Source organism: Eublepharis macularius, chromosome 2, assembly GCF_028583425.1.
Source record: "Eublepharis macularius isolate TG4126 chromosome 2, MPM_Emac_v1.0, whole genome shotgun sequence".
Classification (NCBI taxonomy): Eukaryota; Metazoa; Chordata; class Lepidosauria; order Squamata; family Eublepharidae; genus Eublepharis; species Eublepharis macularius.
The window spans coordinates 5,019,101-5,037,899 of NC_072791.1; the positions used below are offsets into that span (position 1 = coordinate 5,019,101).

General features: G+C 46.7%; 1 protein-coding gene across 1 annotated transcript in view; it reads right to left on the reverse strand.

Annotated features, from left to right (window-relative positions):
- Positions 1-18,799, reverse strand: part of NEMF (nuclear export mediator factor) — a 40,210-nt gene that overhangs the window by 8,526 nt on the left and 12,885 nt on the right. Inside the window, exons 11-23 of the mRNA XM_054971908.1 lie at positions 18,233-18,295; positions 17,949-18,026; positions 16,636-16,844; positions 12,711-12,896; positions 10,199-10,262; positions 9,559-9,647; positions 8,189-8,292; positions 5,234-5,296; positions 4,488-4,600; positions 2,989-3,046; positions 2,728-2,786; positions 1,429-1,549; positions 110-386 (exon numbers count right to left, since the gene is read on the reverse strand). Of these exons, the coding sequence (XP_054827883.1) occupies positions 110-386; positions 1,429-1,549; positions 2,728-2,786; positions 2,989-3,046; positions 4,488-4,600; positions 5,234-5,296; positions 8,189-8,292; positions 9,559-9,647; positions 10,199-10,262; positions 12,711-12,896; positions 16,636-16,844; positions 17,949-18,026; positions 18,233-18,295 (1,484 nt within the window). The remainder of the gene's footprint in view (positions 1-109; positions 387-1,428; positions 1,550-2,727; positions 2,787-2,988; positions 3,047-4,487; positions 4,601-5,233; positions 5,297-8,188; positions 8,293-9,558; positions 9,648-10,198; positions 10,263-12,710; positions 12,897-16,635; positions 16,845-17,948; positions 18,027-18,232; positions 18,296-18,799) is intronic.

Consider the following 18,799-nt stretch of genomic DNA (forward strand, 5'->3'; position numbering starts at 1 on the left):
TTCCCCTGCAGGCCTTCACCTCCCTGGCCACCGCACTTCCAAACGCTGCCCCTCTTTTCCTTTCGTAGGCCCTTCAGAGCCGCATCTGTTCCTGGCCTCTCTCTGTTACCTTTGGGACTGCAGGTGTGAGAGATCGATGGTTGTGTCTGGAAAACTGATCTCCTCCTCCTGGGCCTTCTTCACTGGTTCCTGAGCCTCTTCATCCTCTTCCTCTGAGTCGGGGTTTTCCTCACTGGAGGATCCCTCTGAAGCCAGGGCATCGCCAGTCCCCTCCCCGCCTGCCTCCAGATGATGCTCTTCATCTGAGTCCTCCGCTTTCCCAGGGTTCTCTTTGGGCTCACCTCTCTCGCCGTCATCGCTGCTGCTGTCGTCTCCATCCGGTGCGTCTGGGAACACAGTTTGCAAAGAAAAGCTTTTGTGAACGGTCGAGAAAGCAGGAGGAGAAAAGCCCGTCACTGCTTCTGACTGAACTGCTCACAGCTTAAACAAAAACATTTGGAATTCAAAACAAGCGAAGTGCCTGCCAAGAGCCAGAGAAAGAAGCAGCATTCAACCTCTGAAGGGCCTTGCCCACCATCTACAGGTGCAATTTGCAGGTGTGGTTTTCTCCTACAGAAATTTCAGCTGGGATACTAAGCCACATTTTGGAAGTAACTTTCACTGAAAATCATAGAGTTGGAAGGGATCTCCAGGGTCATCTAGTCCAACCCCCCTGCACAATGCAGGAAATTCACAACTACCTCCTCCCACCCACCCCCAGTGACCCCCCTCTGCTCCATGCCCAGAGGATGGCAAAAAACCTCCACGATCCCTGGACAAACTGGCCTGGGGAAAATTGCTAACTGATCCAAAGGTGCCAATCAGCCTTACCCTGGACAAGTAAGAAGGGGCCACGAGAACTAAGCCCTGATGTAACCCTTCCTGCCCTCCCTCTCATGATCTGCCCAGGTTCACAGAATCAGCATTGCTATCAGATGGACATCTAGCCTCTGCTTAAAAACCTCCAAAGAAGGAGAGCCCACCACCTCCCGAGGAAGCCTGTTCCACTGGGGGACTGCTCTAAATTGGTGCCTTCCATGTCAAAAGAGCAGCAATGGTTTAGTCAACATTCCAGAACATCATGGAATAAATGCTGCTGTCTCTCAGATTTCAGGAAGTGTATTTTTAAAAATCTGCTCCTTAGCAAAAGGACAAACGGATTCCCTTTTGGAGTCTGAAAGGACAATGCCCAGCCTCCCTCGTTTCTCCCTCTGCCTAGAACTGTTCTCCTGATGGAGCTACCTCCCTTCCCTCAAAACTAACCATGAAAATGCAGGCAAATGCACGGTTTCTTGGGCGGAAACCCTGTTTATAGCACATGCTGTGTCTGGCAGTGTGTTGGCACATGTTCCCAACCAAGCCCTGAGGCCAAGCCTTTTGCAAGCATACCCAGGGGGGCTGTTTCTTCTGCTGCCAGCTCACTGGTGCTAGAGGTCACAGTCTCCATGTCTTCGTCTTGCACTTTGACCCTCCGCTCACCTTTATGTCTCCAAACACAGGAGTCGTCCACCTGGAGGAGGAAAGAGAAAACTTTGTTTTCATTGGACAGAGGCAAAACTCCGATGAACCTGACAGCTGCCAATCACAGGAAGAACCTGAAAGGATGCCTGGAGCAGGGGCTTGACGGACAGAGCTGGGCCATACTGAAAATGCATGCCTTTGCACACACAACGTTTACTGGCCGTTTGCACTGGAATTTCCACTGTATTTAGTATTTTTGTATTGTGTGGGAAATGCAGAAATACAAGGAAGATCTCCATAATGATTATGAAGATAGGCCACAGTTTAGGGGGAGTTTTACTGGGTTTTTAGACATTTTTCAAGTCTCTTTGCTGAGTTTGGTAAGCAAACCCCCTCTTGCAATGAACTGGCAGGACAGTACACATCTGTCATTTAGCAGCTTTATACACACACACACACACACACACACACTTAATGTTGTTACATGTTGGCATCCTTCCCCACTGCTGTTTTGGAGCAGCAAAGGGGTATAGAAAAATCTGTTTTCAAGAAATCAGGCTAAGAGCACACAGCTGTAGAGGCAGGTGCTAACACAATCCTCTAGTACAAATTTTCCTAATGCCTCCAAACAAAATACCAGTCATAAACTGAAGGTAAATACCTTATATAAATAGTAAAAAATCTAGTAGCACCTTTAAGACTAACCAACATTATGATGATGCATCTGACGAAGAGATCTGTGGTTCTCGAAAGCTTATGCTACAGATGCATCTGTGGTTCTTTAAAATTTATGCCACAGATGCATCTGACGAAGAGAGCTGTGATTCTTTGAAGCTTATGTTACAGATGCATCTGACGAAGAGAGCTGTGGCTCTTGAAAGCTTATGCTACAGATGCATCTGTGGTTCTTTAAAATTTATGCCACAGATGCATCTGACGAAGACAGCTGTGGTTCTCGAAAGCTTATGTTACAGATGCATCTGACGAAGAGAGCTGTGGCTCTTGAAAGCTTATGCTACAGATGCATCTGTGGTTCTTTAAAATTTATGCCACAGATGCATCTGACGAAGAGAGCTGTGGTTCTCGAAAGCTTATGTTACAGATGCATCTGACGAAGAGAGCTGTGGTTCTCAAAAGCTTATGCTACAATAATGTTGGTTAGTCTTAAAGGTGCTACTGGACTCTTTACTATTTTGCAACTACAGACTAACACCTCTGGATCTGTACCTTAAATAAGAAACTGAAGCCCATCATCAAATAGGAAGGAGGGAGAAAATTCTTTTTCCCTGGAAAAGAAGAGCACAGGATCAAAGATGTGCGCATTCCATAATTCTGCCCAGCCAGTGCAGAGTTTGAATCTGGCAGTCTGAGAATCTCTGCCTGACATCGCACAGACCAGAATGGCTCAGAATTTGTATCTTTCTGTCTCAGCACACTTCACCAGGCAGGGCCCAAGGAAGAGGTCCCTCCACCCCCAGGAGTTCTCACCTCTGATCATGAAGCTTCCTGTCGTCAGGTACTCTCCAGTGGGGGCTGTTTTGGACACCTGCATAGAATTTAGCCAGAGGCGTTGATCAAACACTGGTTTTTACCATGGTGGTTAGAGAGAGAGTGAAAAAAAGACCCACAAGGGCTACAACCAATTCGGAGGCTAGCAAAAGGCCCATCTTGCAACCAGGTGTGCACAGGATGGCAGCTCATTTCTCACAGGCCTCCTGCTTCCAGGAGCTCTTCCCAAATGATGGGGGGACATGTGTCAATGACCAGAAGTGTGTACTTTTCCCCTCTCCCCATGTTCTGTGCAGCCATAACGGCAGGGTCATGAAACTTTCAAAGCACATATGCACAGCTCATGTGTGTCAGGTGAAAACACACTACATAGAGAGGGCAGTTTGGCATGATATTTTTCCTATTTTTCAATCCTTTGTGAATTGAAGGATTGAAGGTACGTTGAGTCCATGGAACAAACTCGCCAAGGACTACAGAGGTGTTAAAAGCTCTGGGGGAGCACAGAATGTTAAGTTTGATTGTTGTAATGTCGTATCGCTGGTAGTGTGATAGTGTATGGTTGTACTGTAGAGAGTGTCATTTTGTGTAATTCCCTCAGCACCAGGGCACCATGAGTGAAGGCTCATGGACCCCCAAGATTCCACCCCTCCAGGTGCCCACAGTATTCCTCATGAGTTAAGGACTGAACTCACATGACCCACAGATTGCTCCCCTTCCTACCCAGAAGTGTCCTTCCTTAACCCCCACCAACTCCCTGTTTTCAAACCGCCCGCCCCTACAGCAAGCTAGTTCCCAACTCTGATGGTGGCACCCAAATTTACAGGAGGAGTTTTTGGCAACACATTTTCTCATGAGCTTGGAAAGTTAAGTTTATGTAGAGGCTCCGGTTCCCTTGTGTTTGTGTTTTGTTATAGTTCGGTGAGGGGTTGTTTGTTTTCTTTGGTGGCTGCTGATTTGCCCATAGGTCAAAGCCAGGAACCAGCAGCAAAGGAGGCAGCCCGAAAAGATGGGGACCGAGGAACGTGACACCTCTTCCCTTACTCCAGCAGAGGAAGCAGTGGGGTGGCAGTGCGATTATCCTCTCACAAAGAGGTGACATCACAAGCTGGGGGGGGAGTTTCTACAGGAGATAGCCCTTCTGCAGTTTGGCACTAAAAATTGTGGCTTCCTGAATACAAGGATAGTTTCATGTGGGTAATCCAGTAGTACTTTAAAAATTAACAAAATTTTCAAGGGTGTGAGCTTTTGTGAGTCAAAGCTCCCTTTGTCAGGTACAAGATCCACCAGCCTTTCTTTGTAACACTCTTTCCACTTTATGACCTTGATATAATGGTTGAAGGATCTTAATTCTTATTTGTATCTGATGAAGTGAGCTTTCTTAAGAGTCGTTTGCAAAATGGGTCACAGGAAGTTGCATTTTTCAGCCAAGCCCCAGGTCCAGGCCCAGCAAGTGCCCCCCCCCCCAAAGACTTCATTACCTGGTGATGATGCACCCACCAGGCGCTAGTGATGACTCGAGCATCCCAGGCCGCACTGTAACACAGAGCCATTGTGCCCGCCTCAGTGAGCGTCCGCGGTGGGATGGGGTCTCCTGGAACAGCAGCAACGGAAGAAGGTTAGTATTAGGACAGACAGACCCCAAACTGCTAGGAGGAGGTTTTGAAATGGCCTCCTCCTCAAACAAGGACACAGAATCTGTTCAACAAAATACTCAGTTCAGGATGGTTTCTCTAACCCAGCTCCGCTTTCTTTAAACCTGCCAAAATCCCTAGGCAATTTAATAGTAATAACATTTGATTTATATACCGCCCTTCAGGATAACTTGACACCCACTCAGAGCAGTTTCCAAAGTATGTTATTATTATCCCTACAACAACAATCGCCCCGTGAGGTGGGTGGCCCTGAGAGAGCTCTAGAAGAGCTGCGACTGGCCCAAGGTCACCCAGCTGGCTTCAAGTGGAGGAGTGGGGAATCAAACCTGCTTCTCCACATTACAGTCCTGCCACTCTTAACCACTACACCAAACCGGCTCACCAATTTAGCCCACTGTTTTGACTCACGGAGTGACTTACGAACTCCACCAGACAGTGCCTCGTGTCAATGTTAGCTGACTTCCAATAAGAAGTAAGACAGCGTCAGGAAAGGTAAGGTAGAGGGCATCAGGAAAGAGTCCCCAGTTAATCAAGTGCTCATTTCTTCTGACCCGCTTCCCTAGAAGAATCACCTGTTGGATTCTTGATGACGCAGCTAGTTGCTCCGTGGAGATCGGCGTGGACGTAGGCATCGCCTTGCATAAGGAGCAAGCAGAAAGAGACGTCAGTGGCGATTCTGCACATCTAGCAGGTTTAAAAACTGCCCCTCCTCAAGGCGACAAGTATAGTTCTCCCCTCCCCATTCAAAAAATCCTGTGAGATTGTTAGCCTGAGCTGGCATGCCCGACCCAAGATTACCCAGCAAGCGTCATGGCAGAGTGAGGATTGGAACCCAGGTTTCCAACTTCCAGGCAAGCACTCCGATCACTATCCTACATTGGCTCCATACTTAAATGCACTCTTCCAGGTGTATGTATAAGGGACAGAGACTAAGATCTAAAGGCACGTGATGCAGCAAGCTCGCTGAAGGTGAGACAGTCTAGGTTGGCTCCATGCTTTGGGAATCCCTTTACGTATACCACCTTGAGTTCCACTTGAGGAAAGAAAGGCGGCATATAAAAGCAACTAAAAATACAATGATCACCTAAAACACTATAGTAAAGATGGCTAACTCCTCTGGATCTAAAACACTGCGTTAATATTGTTCAATGAAACTGGGGCAAAGGCATATCTACTTAGCATTCCTCATACCAACAGTCCCAATCCTACAGATTTCCTTCCAACACAGCACACATCTAATAACAACATAATAATAACAACAACAACAACATTCAACTTAATGCCCACTCAGTGATTTACAAAGTATGTCATTATTATCCCCACAACAAAACACCCTGTGAGGTGGGTGGGGCTGAGAGAGCTCTGAGAGAGCTGTGACTGATCCAAGGTCACCCAGCTGGCTTCAAGCGGAGGAGCGGGGAATCAAACCTGGTTCTCCGGATTAGAGTCCCACGCTCTTAACCACTACACCAAACTGGCTCATCGACATAGCCGTGAGGCTGCCTTCTGAGAAACCTGGGCCTATGACACTCCGGAACTCTTTACCTCCAAGTTACAAGCCATAGTGATGGTGTAGTGGTTACTGTAGGATCTGGGGAACCCAGGTTCAAATCCCAGCTCTGCCATGGAACCTCTCCGGGTGACCCTGGGCCAGTCACGCAGCCTCAGCCTAACCTGAGGGTTGTTGTGAGGATAAAATGGAGGAGAGAAGGAGGCCCCCACTGGGGGAGAAAAGGTGAGGTACAAAATAAATACGAACGACTCCTTGGCAGCTCGTTCCGAAACAGCTGTTAGAAAAAACCAGCAGTGTGGGGGGAAAGTCCAGCCATCTCCACTAACCATTCATTTCCTATGCTGACATCCCTTGGCAACTCTTTGGCCTGGATCCCAGGGATCCATTCCACTGAGGGCAGCACTTCCCTCCAGTGTGCAGGGTAAGCTGACCACACTGAAAGGAAGTGCAGCTGTTGGCAGGACAGAAGTGTGGATGCAGCCGTTTAGTTGTTTTCTTTTAAAATGGGTTGAATAGCTGGAGATGCAACACAGACCTTGCACAAGGTAACAAGGTAAAGTAGTAAAGAGTCCAGCAGCACCTGTAAGACTCACCGAGTTTATTGTAGCATAAGCTTTTGAGAACCACAGCTCTCTTCGTCAGATGCATCTGTAGCATAAGCTTTCGAGAACCACAGCTCTCTTCGTCAGATGCATCTATAGCATAAGCCTTCGAGAACCACAGGTCTCTTCATCAGACACATCTGTAGCATAAGCTTTCGAGAACCACAGCTCTCTTCGTCAGATGCATCTGATGAAGAGAGCTGCGATTCTCGAATGCTACAATAAAGTTGGTGACTCTCAAAGGTGCTACTGGACTCTTTACTATTTTGCAACTACAGACTAACACGGCTAACTCCTCTGAAGGTAAAGAAGAAACCTGATAACAGGTCCTCCACACAGAGGGAGCATTTGCCAGAGTCTGATGACGACCCCCAACCCGGCGTCAAAACCCATCTCGTCTACTCAGACTGGTTAAAAGGAACAACGAACCCTTTGCCTTCGCCACACTTGACCCATCCTGCCACTACGATCAGGGTGCTTAACAGGTGAATTCCCCACCCCACCCCTGCCCCGTTTCAGGGCTCCTCTTGGGGGGGACTGGAAGGGTCTAAAGGCAAGCCTCTGCCAAATTAATTCATCAGGAGCAGGGGGTCTTTTCCTAGAAAAAGAACTGCAGGAACTCATTAGCATCTCTCATTAGCATATGCCACACCCCCTGACATCACCGGAAGTGTGTCAGAAGGCACCATCCACCCCTCAGGCCCCTTTCCCCAAAAATCTCCAGGTTATTTCCTTAAAGCAGAATGAACTCAAAGCAGCTGACCCTCCTCTGGACAGCCAGCCCTGCTTGCACACACGCACGCACTCTCTCTCACAAGCCACAAATGGAAATAAAGCAGCAGAATGAATTCAAAGCAGCTTACGTTCCTTTGGAGCCCAGCCCCACTCGGCTTGCACTCACTCACTCACTCACTCACTCACTCACTCACTCACTCACTCACTCACTCACTCACTCACTCATGAGTCACAAATGAAAATGAAGCAGCAGAATGAATTCAAAGCAGCTTACGTTCCTTTGGAGCCCAGCCCCACTCGGCTTGCACTCACTCACTCACTCACTCACTCACTCACTCACTCACTCACTCACTCACTCACTCACTCACTCATGAGTCACAAATGAAAATGAAGCAGCAGAATGAATTCAAAGCAGCTTACGTTCCTTTGGAGCCCAGCCCCATTCGGCTTGCACTCACTCACTCACTCACTCACTCACTCATGAGTCACAAATGAAAATGAAGCAGCAGAGCCTGCTGCTAAAGACGACGACAGCCAGGAGGAAAAGGAATCACGTGGGCAGGGACCAAACCCACGTGACTTCTTTTCAGAGCTACCGGAACGCCGTTCCGGCACGTTCCGCCTTCAAATGAACCCTGATCAGGAGTACATACATCTTGTGTTACATGGCAGCTCACCTGGGGTCAGATACCTCTTGACAATCATTTCGTTTTGCTGTTGGTCTCTTCCAGCTATAACAAGGTAATTTTCAGAGCTAATGAACCACAGGAATTTCTCAAACCTGTCAGATTACATCAAGCCATCAAGACAGTGCAAAACAATGGTACAGTAGGAAAGATTACTGAGTTCTTGTTAGAAGTATCCCTGGATTTTAGAAACATTTACCCATCATTTGCTAACCCATTCAAAACCACAGGTAATTCCTGGACTGCTCTTTTAATACTGCCTTACCTATTGCATTAGCTCCACAAGAAAAAGGGCAGACATTGCCCAGCTAAAATGCAGACACTTACAGACACAAAGCACTGAACATCAATCATCTCTTGGTCTTGGTTTCAACCCCCTGCCCCACCTCCAGAAAAAGGGGGGATTGGCAATTCTGACACCACATACAGACATCATACATCTGACGAAGAGAGCTGTGTGTCAGTTCTATGGATGACAAGCTATGGCAGATAGGCCCCTGTACGATGTATTGTCAAAGGCTTTCACGGCCGGAGAACGATGGTTGTTGTGGGTTTTCCGGGCTGTATTGCCATGGTCTTGGCATTGTAGTTCCTGACGTTTCGCCAGCAGCTGTGGCTGGTATCTTCAGAGGTGTGACACTGAGAGATCTCTGTCTTTTGGTGCTACACCTCTGAAGATGCCAGCCACAGCTGCTGGCGAAACGTCAGGAACTACAATGCCAAGACCACGGCAATACAGCCCGGAAAACCCACAACAACCATAGACCCCTGTACCCTCACAGCAAGCACTCCATGGTTTTGGTTGAAAAGGCTTTATTCAGGAATCAAATCATGTTCATAGATATGTCCACAGGTTGATCAAAAGTTGACAGGAATAACAAGATCTGTAAAACTATGGTTCATATAGGTCCCATCCCCCCTCCCAACAGGAAAGCATAACTTTTGGAGCGAAGCAGTCCTGAGAACTCCCTAAATAGTTTGCATGCTTTGTCTGGACACAAGAAAGGCAATATATTAAAAATGAGACACGGTATTCTTCTTCCCCCTGAGAACTAGCAGGTTTGCAAGGTCAGAGACACTGAGCTTCAAAGCACAAGAGATAAGACACTTTGGATACAGCAGGCCTGTGAATGCAAGGCAATTTATAACATTAGCAATATGACATCAAGGCACAGCATAGAACAATGGTTCATAGGAACACATCAAAGCCCAGCATCAAGGTACAACACATCAGCTGCAAATAATGGCATGGATGGGTGACAGACATGACACTGCGGTTCTCAAAAGCTTATGCCTCAATAACGTCGGTTAGCCTTAAAGGTGCTACTGGACTTTTTACTATTTCACATACCGACACTCACCAATAAACCTTCCTGGCTTTCTGAATGGTGGTCACAGTTTGAACTTCTTTCAGTGTCTGCTTGGTCTTCTTTTCTGCTGATTTGAAGGCCTGTTTAAGACAAACGAAATCATCCTCAACTCTGCTCCCACAGAGGTCACACAAGCGACCCCACCCCATACCACGCAGGAGATTTCACGTGTTAACTCGTGACAAGAGCGGGCGCTTTACACGTGTGAATGTTTCTCAGACAGCGCTTTCTGGCTATGCAAATTTAAGGATTTGTGCATTTGTCCCCCACCCCCCCTGCTGCAAGTTCGATACTCTGATCTCAGACAGAAATTAAAGCCCCAAAGCGCTTCACTGCCACCAAATCAGAAACGCAAGCTCTGGAGACACAGCACAAGCGCTACCCACTGCCAGGGCTCATATTTTGTGGGTGTTATTTCCTTGCATTTGACTCAGGTGCCACCCATCCTTTAGGTTACTGGTGGGATATATTTGTTCGTTTGTTTTTTAATCCTGCGTAGAACTGCACAAAATCCCAGGCCTACCAGGTGCCTAGCCCCACTGGAGTTACATCAAAGAGAAATAATGAATTTTAAAGCCACTGTTTTAAACCAATTCGTAAAGGGGGAAAAGGACAAAGAATCCACCGATACCTTCTCTGCTGCTTCCACAGTCTTCTGGGTTTTTCTGGCCGCATGCCTCTTGTGATCATAATATCTGGGGGAAGCACAGCACTGTGTCATATATGTCTGTCTACATACCTGCCATGAGTATTTTCTGTGTTCTGTGCTGGGTAATGATCCTCTGAGCGTACACAAAGTTGCCTACCGATAGCCTGTTTGGCTGGGAGTTGCTTATCTCTCAGGTGCCTATGGTGGCATCTACTTTCGTTTTCACAGCCGCCTGAGAGAGCGTCCTTGAAGGCCAGCTGAGCCTGGGAACTGAAAATGACTTCATTTTTGCTTCTCTCCTCCCTCCCTCTCCCCTCCTGCCTTGAAAGCCCTTCCTCCCCCTCCTGACCCCTTCGTGCCAGAGTCTCAACCGTCCTTATCCCAAAGGCGGGAACTTTCCCTATAACTGACCCCTCCAGACTCCCATACATCACTTCTGCCAATGACCCTGCCTGAGGATGCTGAGGCTGATAGATCTCTAATAAAGTTCCTTTAACTCATACCCTGGAGTGTGTGCAGTGGAGTACCATGGGGGGTCTAACTGCCAGAACCTGACGCACTGTTACATCTGCCTTTCACCCACAGGAAACACATCAAGCTGCTTTGTGCTGAGCCAGGCCTTTTGTCCACCTGACTCAGACTTATCTACTAAGGTCTCAGACACCAAAAGACTCTTCCCAGACCCCCGGCATTCTTTAGCTGGAGATGCCAGGGACTGAACCGGGGACTTTGTGCATCATTATTAACTTCATTTACAGACTGCCTTTCTCACCGAGACTCAGGGCAGATTACAAAGCATGAGCAGCAATTCAATCACAGTGCAAGTGTTAAATTTGGCCTCTGTAATCTTGGTGCCCAAGATCTGAGCAAGGCTGTCAATGACACAACATTCTGGAGTTCAGGGTCACCATAAATCAGAAGTCACATAACACACACAATCTTGTGGCCAAAATTAATGAGCAAAAGGAGATGCGTATCTGAAGGAGCTGGCTTTTTATCTGGTAAACATTTTGAGGACCAATAATTTTATCTACAGCATAACCGTATGTTAGACTTATAAAGATTTATTTTCATTTTGACAGTCACATATCTACAAGAAGCAGGGCTTTTTTTCAGCGGGAATGTGGTGGAACGGAGTTCCGGCATGTCTTAAAAATGGTCACATGGCTGGTGGCCGCACCCCCTGATCTCCAGACAGAGGGGAGGTTAGATTGCCCTCCACACTGCTTGTGGCGCAGAGGGCAATCGAAACTCTCCTCTATCTGGAGATCAGGGGGGCGGGGCCACCGGTCATGTGACCATTTTCGCCAAGGGCAATTTAAACTTTAAAAAACTCCCCCCTTGTTCCAGCTGACCCAAAGTGTTGTCATTGTGCGGTCTTGAGTTCAACCACTGAGTTCTACCACCTCTTTTCCCAGAAAAAAAGCCCTGATAAGAAGCATCATGTACAAGCCTAATCAGGATTTCTGCGGTTGTCTCTCTAAAAGACTGAGGTGAGATATTTCAAAAGACTTTCAAAGCATTCTGAAAACAATCCGCTGAAAACCTGATTAGCTTTAAACTTAATGTATTTAGCTACGTTTGAGAGATGTTAGGCGATCTAACTTTTATTGCACGGGTTTTTTTTCAACAATCACAGGATTAATTACCTTAGGTGTGTATTTCCTAAATTCCCAATTAAAAGAGTTGTGCTTTATCGCAATAAAACTCCTTAACTCTGAAGTCTCTACTTTGGTTGCTGGGCAAAGAACTGATCATTCAAAAGTCACTCGTTTAATTATACTGTAGAAGATAAAGTCCTTCGAGCAGACCTTATCTATATATGGTGCCAATAAGTTCTTTGGTGCCAGTTAGCTAAGAGAATAACTCTCACAAGGTTCATTTGGTGCAGGCCCTTAACGGGATGCAAATTGGACAGTTTCATTACACTGATACTCAAGCCACCGAGACGCAGGAAAGATGCCGCAACACCACATGGTAACACGAGGAGCCCATTTTAGCAGCTCCTTTCCCATCTTGGGTAACCCATCTCAGCCAAAGGCCCTGGAGAGCCCCTGCCAGTCAGAGCAGGAAGTGATGTTTAGCAGACGGACAAATGGACTGTCTTGTTGTCAGCAGGGCTTTTTTTCTGGGAAAAGAGGCGGTGGAACTCAGTGGGTTGCCCTCGGAGAAATTGGTCACATGGCTGGTGGCCCCGCCCCCTGATCTCCAGACAGAGGGGAGTTGAGATTGCCCTCCGCGCCGCTCAGCACCTCTCCAGGGCAATCTCAACTCCCCTCTGTCTGGAGATCAGGGGGCGGGGCCACCAGCCATGTGACCATTTTCAAGAGGTTCCAGAACTCCGTTCCGTTGCGTTCCTGCTGAAAAAAAGCCCTGGTTATTAGGTAGCTCCCTACATCTCGCTTCGGATATAACAACCCCGGCCATTCCCACTGCACTCTGCCCTACCCCTGCCCCCCCTCCATGCCCCCCCCACCCCAAGAAAAACACTGACTTTTTTGCATTGGCATAGGCGGACAAACTGAGGTCCACATCCACGAACAAGGGCTTGTTCCTCCCAGGTTTCCTCAGCGGCTTGGCTTTGTTCTTCTTTTTCTTCCCCTTGGATTCCTCTGCTGCCTCCTCTTCTGCAGCCGCTTCCTCCTCCTCCTCCTCCTCCTCGGAGAGCACGTACGGGTTTCTAGCCAAACAGAAAAAGGCGCTTCGAAAGGTCTGGACCAGAAATGTTCTTTTTCGATGGGAGTACACTGAATTGTCTCTTCTACAAACAGGCAAGATGAGGCTTCAGGTGGCAGTTTTGGGGGGAGACAGCCTCTGGCCCCACCTCCCTGCCCACCACCGCCTCCTGCTCTGCCACGCCTGAACACCGAACAGTCCCTTCTCTCCTTGACCCCGCAGGCGTCATTAAACACAGCACCCCAAATATGCTCAGTGGGGCTTCCTAAACTCAGACAACTTCCCTGTTGCATGAAAAGATTCATGGGGGAGAAGAGAGGGAAGGCCCAGTCGCTGCTCTGCAAGGGAAGAGGATGCGAGAGGCAGCGGCAGCCTCAGAGGGTCTCTCCTTTTGAGCTGTCAGTGGCACGCTGCTGTCCAAACAATTCCATTGAGAGAGCTATATATATATATATATATATATAAAAAGGGCTTTTTTTACTCAAGATAGGAGGGCTGTAATGTAGGGATATCATCCCAAAGAGATGCTTTGCTAAAGAGAATGAGAGCCAGTTTGGTGTAGTGGTTAAGAGCGGCAGGACTCTAATCTGGAGAACTGAGTTTGATTCCCCCCTGCTCCACTTGAAGCCAGCTGGGTGACCTTGGGTCAGTCACAGCTCTCTCAGAGCTCTCTCAGCCCCACCCACCTCACAGGGTGTTTTGTTGTGGTGATAATTATGACATACTTTGTAAACTGCTCTGAATATTCAATTTATATGAATATCATCATCATCATCATCATCATCATCATCATCATCATTATTATTATTATTCAGGACCATAGACTTCACCACTTACATTGCCATACATCCTATTTGTTGCTTCAAGTATGTGCTACCTGTTACTTTAAGGTATGACCCTACTGGGTAGTTCTATGTTCTGGAATGTCAGTCCTAGAATTGCTTATGCTCTGTTACGGCATAAATTCAACTTTGTATTTTTTTTTGCCAATGTGATGTCTTTGTAAACTTACATTTATTTACCCTACGGTATTGTTTACGGAAATGTCCTTGATACTGACTCTGCTAATATCACACTATGTAATCCTCCTTGAGTTTCAGTGAGAAAGACGGACTACAAATGACACAAATAAATAACATTGCTTTTGTTTGTACCACACATGCTAGACATGCCCCATGCTCTAAATCCAAAGGGCTGGTTTTGACCTTTAAATCTCCAGTCAGAGACCACAGCCCCTCAAGAACCCCCATGTGAACCAATTGGACATTTAGCTCCTTAGAAGACGCCCTGCTCCACCTTCCTCCACTGTGAGAGGTGCAGGGCCTCGTTAGTGGTAGCACCAAGAGTATGGAATTCTTGGCCTCATCCCTTCAAGAGTTTAGAAAAAACAGCCTCCTTTCGGATTGCATTTGCGGCAAACTAATTTTGCATTCCAATGAATGTTAACTGATGGGTATATTGGCTTCTGGGCTCTGCCAGTTTTTAACTCTCTTCAGCCAGTGGCTGTTTGATTATGTTACTCATTTAAATAGATTTTAATGTTGTTATTGTTAGGTGCCTGGAAGATCAAAAGATAGGCTAGAAAAGCCTCAAAATATAAAAGTCTGTGCCGAAAGCTAAACTTAGCAACATCAAGAAAATTCACAAACTATTGCTTATTTTTCATAAGGTAGCTCACTTCTGTTACCCACAAAGAGGAATAACAACAACAACAACATTCAATTTATATACCACCCTTCGGGCTAACTTAACACCCTCTCAGAACAGTGTACAAAGTGTGTTATTATTATCTTCATGACAATCAACCTGTGAGGTGGGTGGGGCTGAGAGAGCTCTGAGAGAGCTGTGACTGACCCAAGGTCACCCAGCTGGCTTCAAGCGGAGGAGTGGGGAATCCAACCTGGCTCTCCAGATTACAGTCCTGCTGCTCTTAACCACTGCACCAAACTGTAAAGACCTACACAACACAGCATTTTTAAAGCATATCTTTGGAACAGAAATACTGGAAGGATCCCATGATATTGAATTCTGCAAGAAATGTCCTTTTTTGACATTTCTTGCAGAACCGTCAGTGAAGTGGCACTAAATCAAAGGGGATATACTCTGACATAACTGAAATCAGCCACATGCCTGAGTAAACAAAAAGTTTTCAGTTACCATCTAAAACTCAACTAGCTGTGCACCTGAGAAATGCCATGGTGTGGGGCAGGGGGGGGGGGAGGAGCTCAGGGTACCACTACAGAAAAGACTCTGTCACACTGAACATCATGGGTACCACCAGGGGTCATTTCGTAGAAAAAGAGCTGGAGGAACTCATTAGCATAACTCATCAGCATAACTCATCAGCATATGCCACGCCCCTTGCCATCACCAGAAGTGTGTCATTAGCATAACTGATTTGCATATGCCACACCCCTTGGCATCACCTATCCTGGCTGTTTTGGGCCCAATCCTGGCCATAAAGTGCTGAAATTGGGCCCAAAATGGCAAAAAGGGGCTGAAAATGTCCGAAAAGGGGCCCAAAATGGTCAGGATCGGGCCACTGCTGAGTGGGAGAGTGATCCACCACCCATCAGAGGCCCGATCCCGGCCGTTTCGGCCCCAATCCAGGCTGAAACGGGCCCAATATGGCCGAGAGTCAGGTGGGCGGGGCCACCTTACATGTGACCTCTTTGGGGAACTGCTAGAACTGCGCTCCTGTGCATTCCCCCTCGGAATGAGCCCTGGGTACCACACAATAAAATCCACAGTATAATGATAAACCACATGCTATGCTTGAAGGTCCAGCCTCCGGCATCCCCAGTGAAGGCATCTCAGACAGCAGCTGGAATCCTGGACAGCCTTTACCCAGCAAAGCTGGCAGCTCTGGGCTAGAGGGGCCAAGCCCCCCCCCCAAGACCAAGCAGCTCAATACATATTTAAATATCCATACAGACTTGCTCAGGTGACAAAACGCCTTTTGGGGGCGGGTATCGAAATTTTATTTAAAAAGGAAAGATATTAACAGTAGAAAGTGCATAAAAACTTATACAAGCACATTTGAAATTAAACTAATAGAAAGATACAATCAGAATATATAACACTACAGCTTAATTATGTAATAACTCTCCTTCCCTCTCCTTGGTTACTTATACCCAAACTTTGATATCAACTACTTTAGTTAATCATTTCCCTATGTTTTATCTTCCTATCTTTGTACAGAGTTACCTTCATTAATCTTAATTTTCGCCTAAGTAGTCAAAGAAATCCTTCCATTTCCCCCAAAATTCAGCTCTTGGTCTATTATGCACAGAAGTAGTTAATTTGGCCATAGATGCATATTCACAGATCTTATATATCCACTCTGACACATCAGGGCACATATCTGTTTTCCATTTCGCTGCATACAGCACTCTTGCTGCTGTCACCATGTAGCAAAAAAGGTCTCCCTGTTCTTTTGTAACATTATCTGGTAGAATGTTTAATAATAGCATGTTTTTTGGATTTAGCTCAAACCTGAGCTTGAAAATCTTCTGCATGTATCTTTCTCCAGTATTTTCGTGCTTTCTTACGTGTCCACTGCATATGATCAAATGTTGCTCAGGTGCCAAAACACCTTGACTGAGCCCTGAACGCAGCCTTTCCCAGTCCCACGGTCCTGCCACCTTCTGAGCCCACAGCTGATGAATTCCAAAACACCTCGCCTTGCTCAGCAGGGGGCACGACCCCTTTCACCCTCTTTCTCTAGTCTGCAAAGCGCTTACTTGAGGAGCATCGTGATGTGGTTTGTCTGCAGCTTCAGCTCTTTGATGGCGCTGGCCACCGGGTCCCCCTGAGCTTGTGCCTCTTTGACGATGGCACCAATCTCCGTCCAGTCAATTTGGTTGGCTAAAGCACTCCGGACCACCTGGATGGCCCGGTCAACGATCTCGAGGTTCATTTCCACAAGCTCGCCTTTCATCTTGTCAACTTCCTTCGGGATAGTAAAAAGACAAAGAGCACCAATTTATTTTTACTGCGATCGAGCAGATTAAGCCAGACTGAGAAGGACTGGCTTGCCCACAGCCTCTCACGGAGCTTCAGGACCGAACAGGGATTCGAAACACAGGAGCCAATTGCCCCACACTGAACAATAACAACAACCACCTTGTGCTTATATACCACTCCTCTGGATAACTTAACACCCACTCAGAGCGGTTTACAAAGTATGTTCTTATTATCCCCACAACAAAACACCCTGTGAGGTGGGTGGGGCTGAGAGAGCTCTGAGAAGCTGTGACTGACCCAAGGTCACCCAGCTGGTTTCAAGTGGAGGAGTGGGGAATCAAACCCAGTTGTTGTTGTTGTTGTTGTTGTTGTTGTTGTTGTTGTTGTTGTTGTTGTTGTTGTTAATAATAACAACATAATTAACAACAACAACAACAACAACAATTTATTTATATACTGCCCTTCAGGACAACTTAATGCCTGCTCAAAGAGGTTTACAAAGTGTGTTATTATTATCTTCACAAGAGATAATAATAAGAGAGCTATGACTGACCCAAGGTCACCCACCTGGCTTCAAGCGGAGGAGCGGGGAATCAAACCCGGCTCTCCAGATTACAGTCCTGCTGCTCTTAACCACTACACCAAACTTTCAAGAGTCAAAAAGCAAAAGTGGGAGCCACTTTCCAATACTCGCAAAAAGAGGCCAAAGTGAGAGGCAAAATGGCATATTTTTGTTAGGAGATCAACAATTTCACATTTGAGTTCTTTAACAACCCTTGGATACATGCTTTGCCCGAGCCAGAGACTTGATAATTTTTCATTTTTCCATTAGCCCTAGAACTTCATCTTGTCACTCCTATTTGACTTAGTTCTTTGAGCACCTTTCCTGAAAGGGCTGGGATGACACATCTAAGTTTACCTTTACCATACACAGGAGCTTCAAATGGGCATGTTAACAAGAAAACTACGAATGTTGGGAACCAAACTGATCATAAGTTTCAGCCCACACATACAGATGTGGCTTTGCAGCACATGTCTGTCTCTGCTTTACTTTACAGCCTGACTTTCTCAGAATACTCAAAGAACCTACCTGAGCTTGATGCAGCGATTCAAGCCTGTGTTCGTGGTCCTTCCGAACATTTTCCAGCTTCTTCAATGCTTGTTTCTCCTTTTAGGGACATAATGCAGAAGGAGAAATAAAAGATAAAGACCCGCTCCCACTGATTCACCGTGAGAACAGAAGTAGCCCGGGTCAGCCAGCAAGCGAATGACCGGATGCGGCCTCACTCTCCACCGTCCGCCGCATGCAAGGAGACGTTGAGCAGAGCGAGCGTGCATTATGCCGGAAGTGGAACCTTTTCAAGAGATCTATACCTGTTGCAACGCCTTCAGGTCTATCTTCTGGCTTTCCAGCTTGGAGTAGAATTCATCCACTGCCTTCCCAAAAAAAAGGGGGGAACATGTAAATCAAGATCTCAGTGAACACAACAAAAATATGAGCCGGAACAAAGCAGATCCAGCCCACCAGCTGAGATCTGCCTCACAAGCCTTGGTCTCTGTGCCCCCCTCCGACTTTAGAGGGGGGGGCAGGTGGCAAGCACAGTCAGAGCTTTTTCAGTAGTGGCACCCTACTTGTGGAACACCCTTCCCTTTGAGGCCTGCCTTAGCCACCTATATTGCTTTCTGAACATTTCTCTTCTGCTGGGCTTTTAATTAGGGGGTTGGTTTTTAACACTATTAAGTCTATTTTAAGCGATCTGATTTTATGGTATATGTTTTTGCAATGATATTTGTTTTTTAATGATGGATTTCAATTAATAACTTTTATTGTTTTGTTTTAATCATTTGTAATAAGCAGCATCATGCAGATTCCTGGAGAGGTGGTATAAAAGTTTAATGAAATGATACCAACTTACACCTCCTCTTCTCCCCTATCTATGG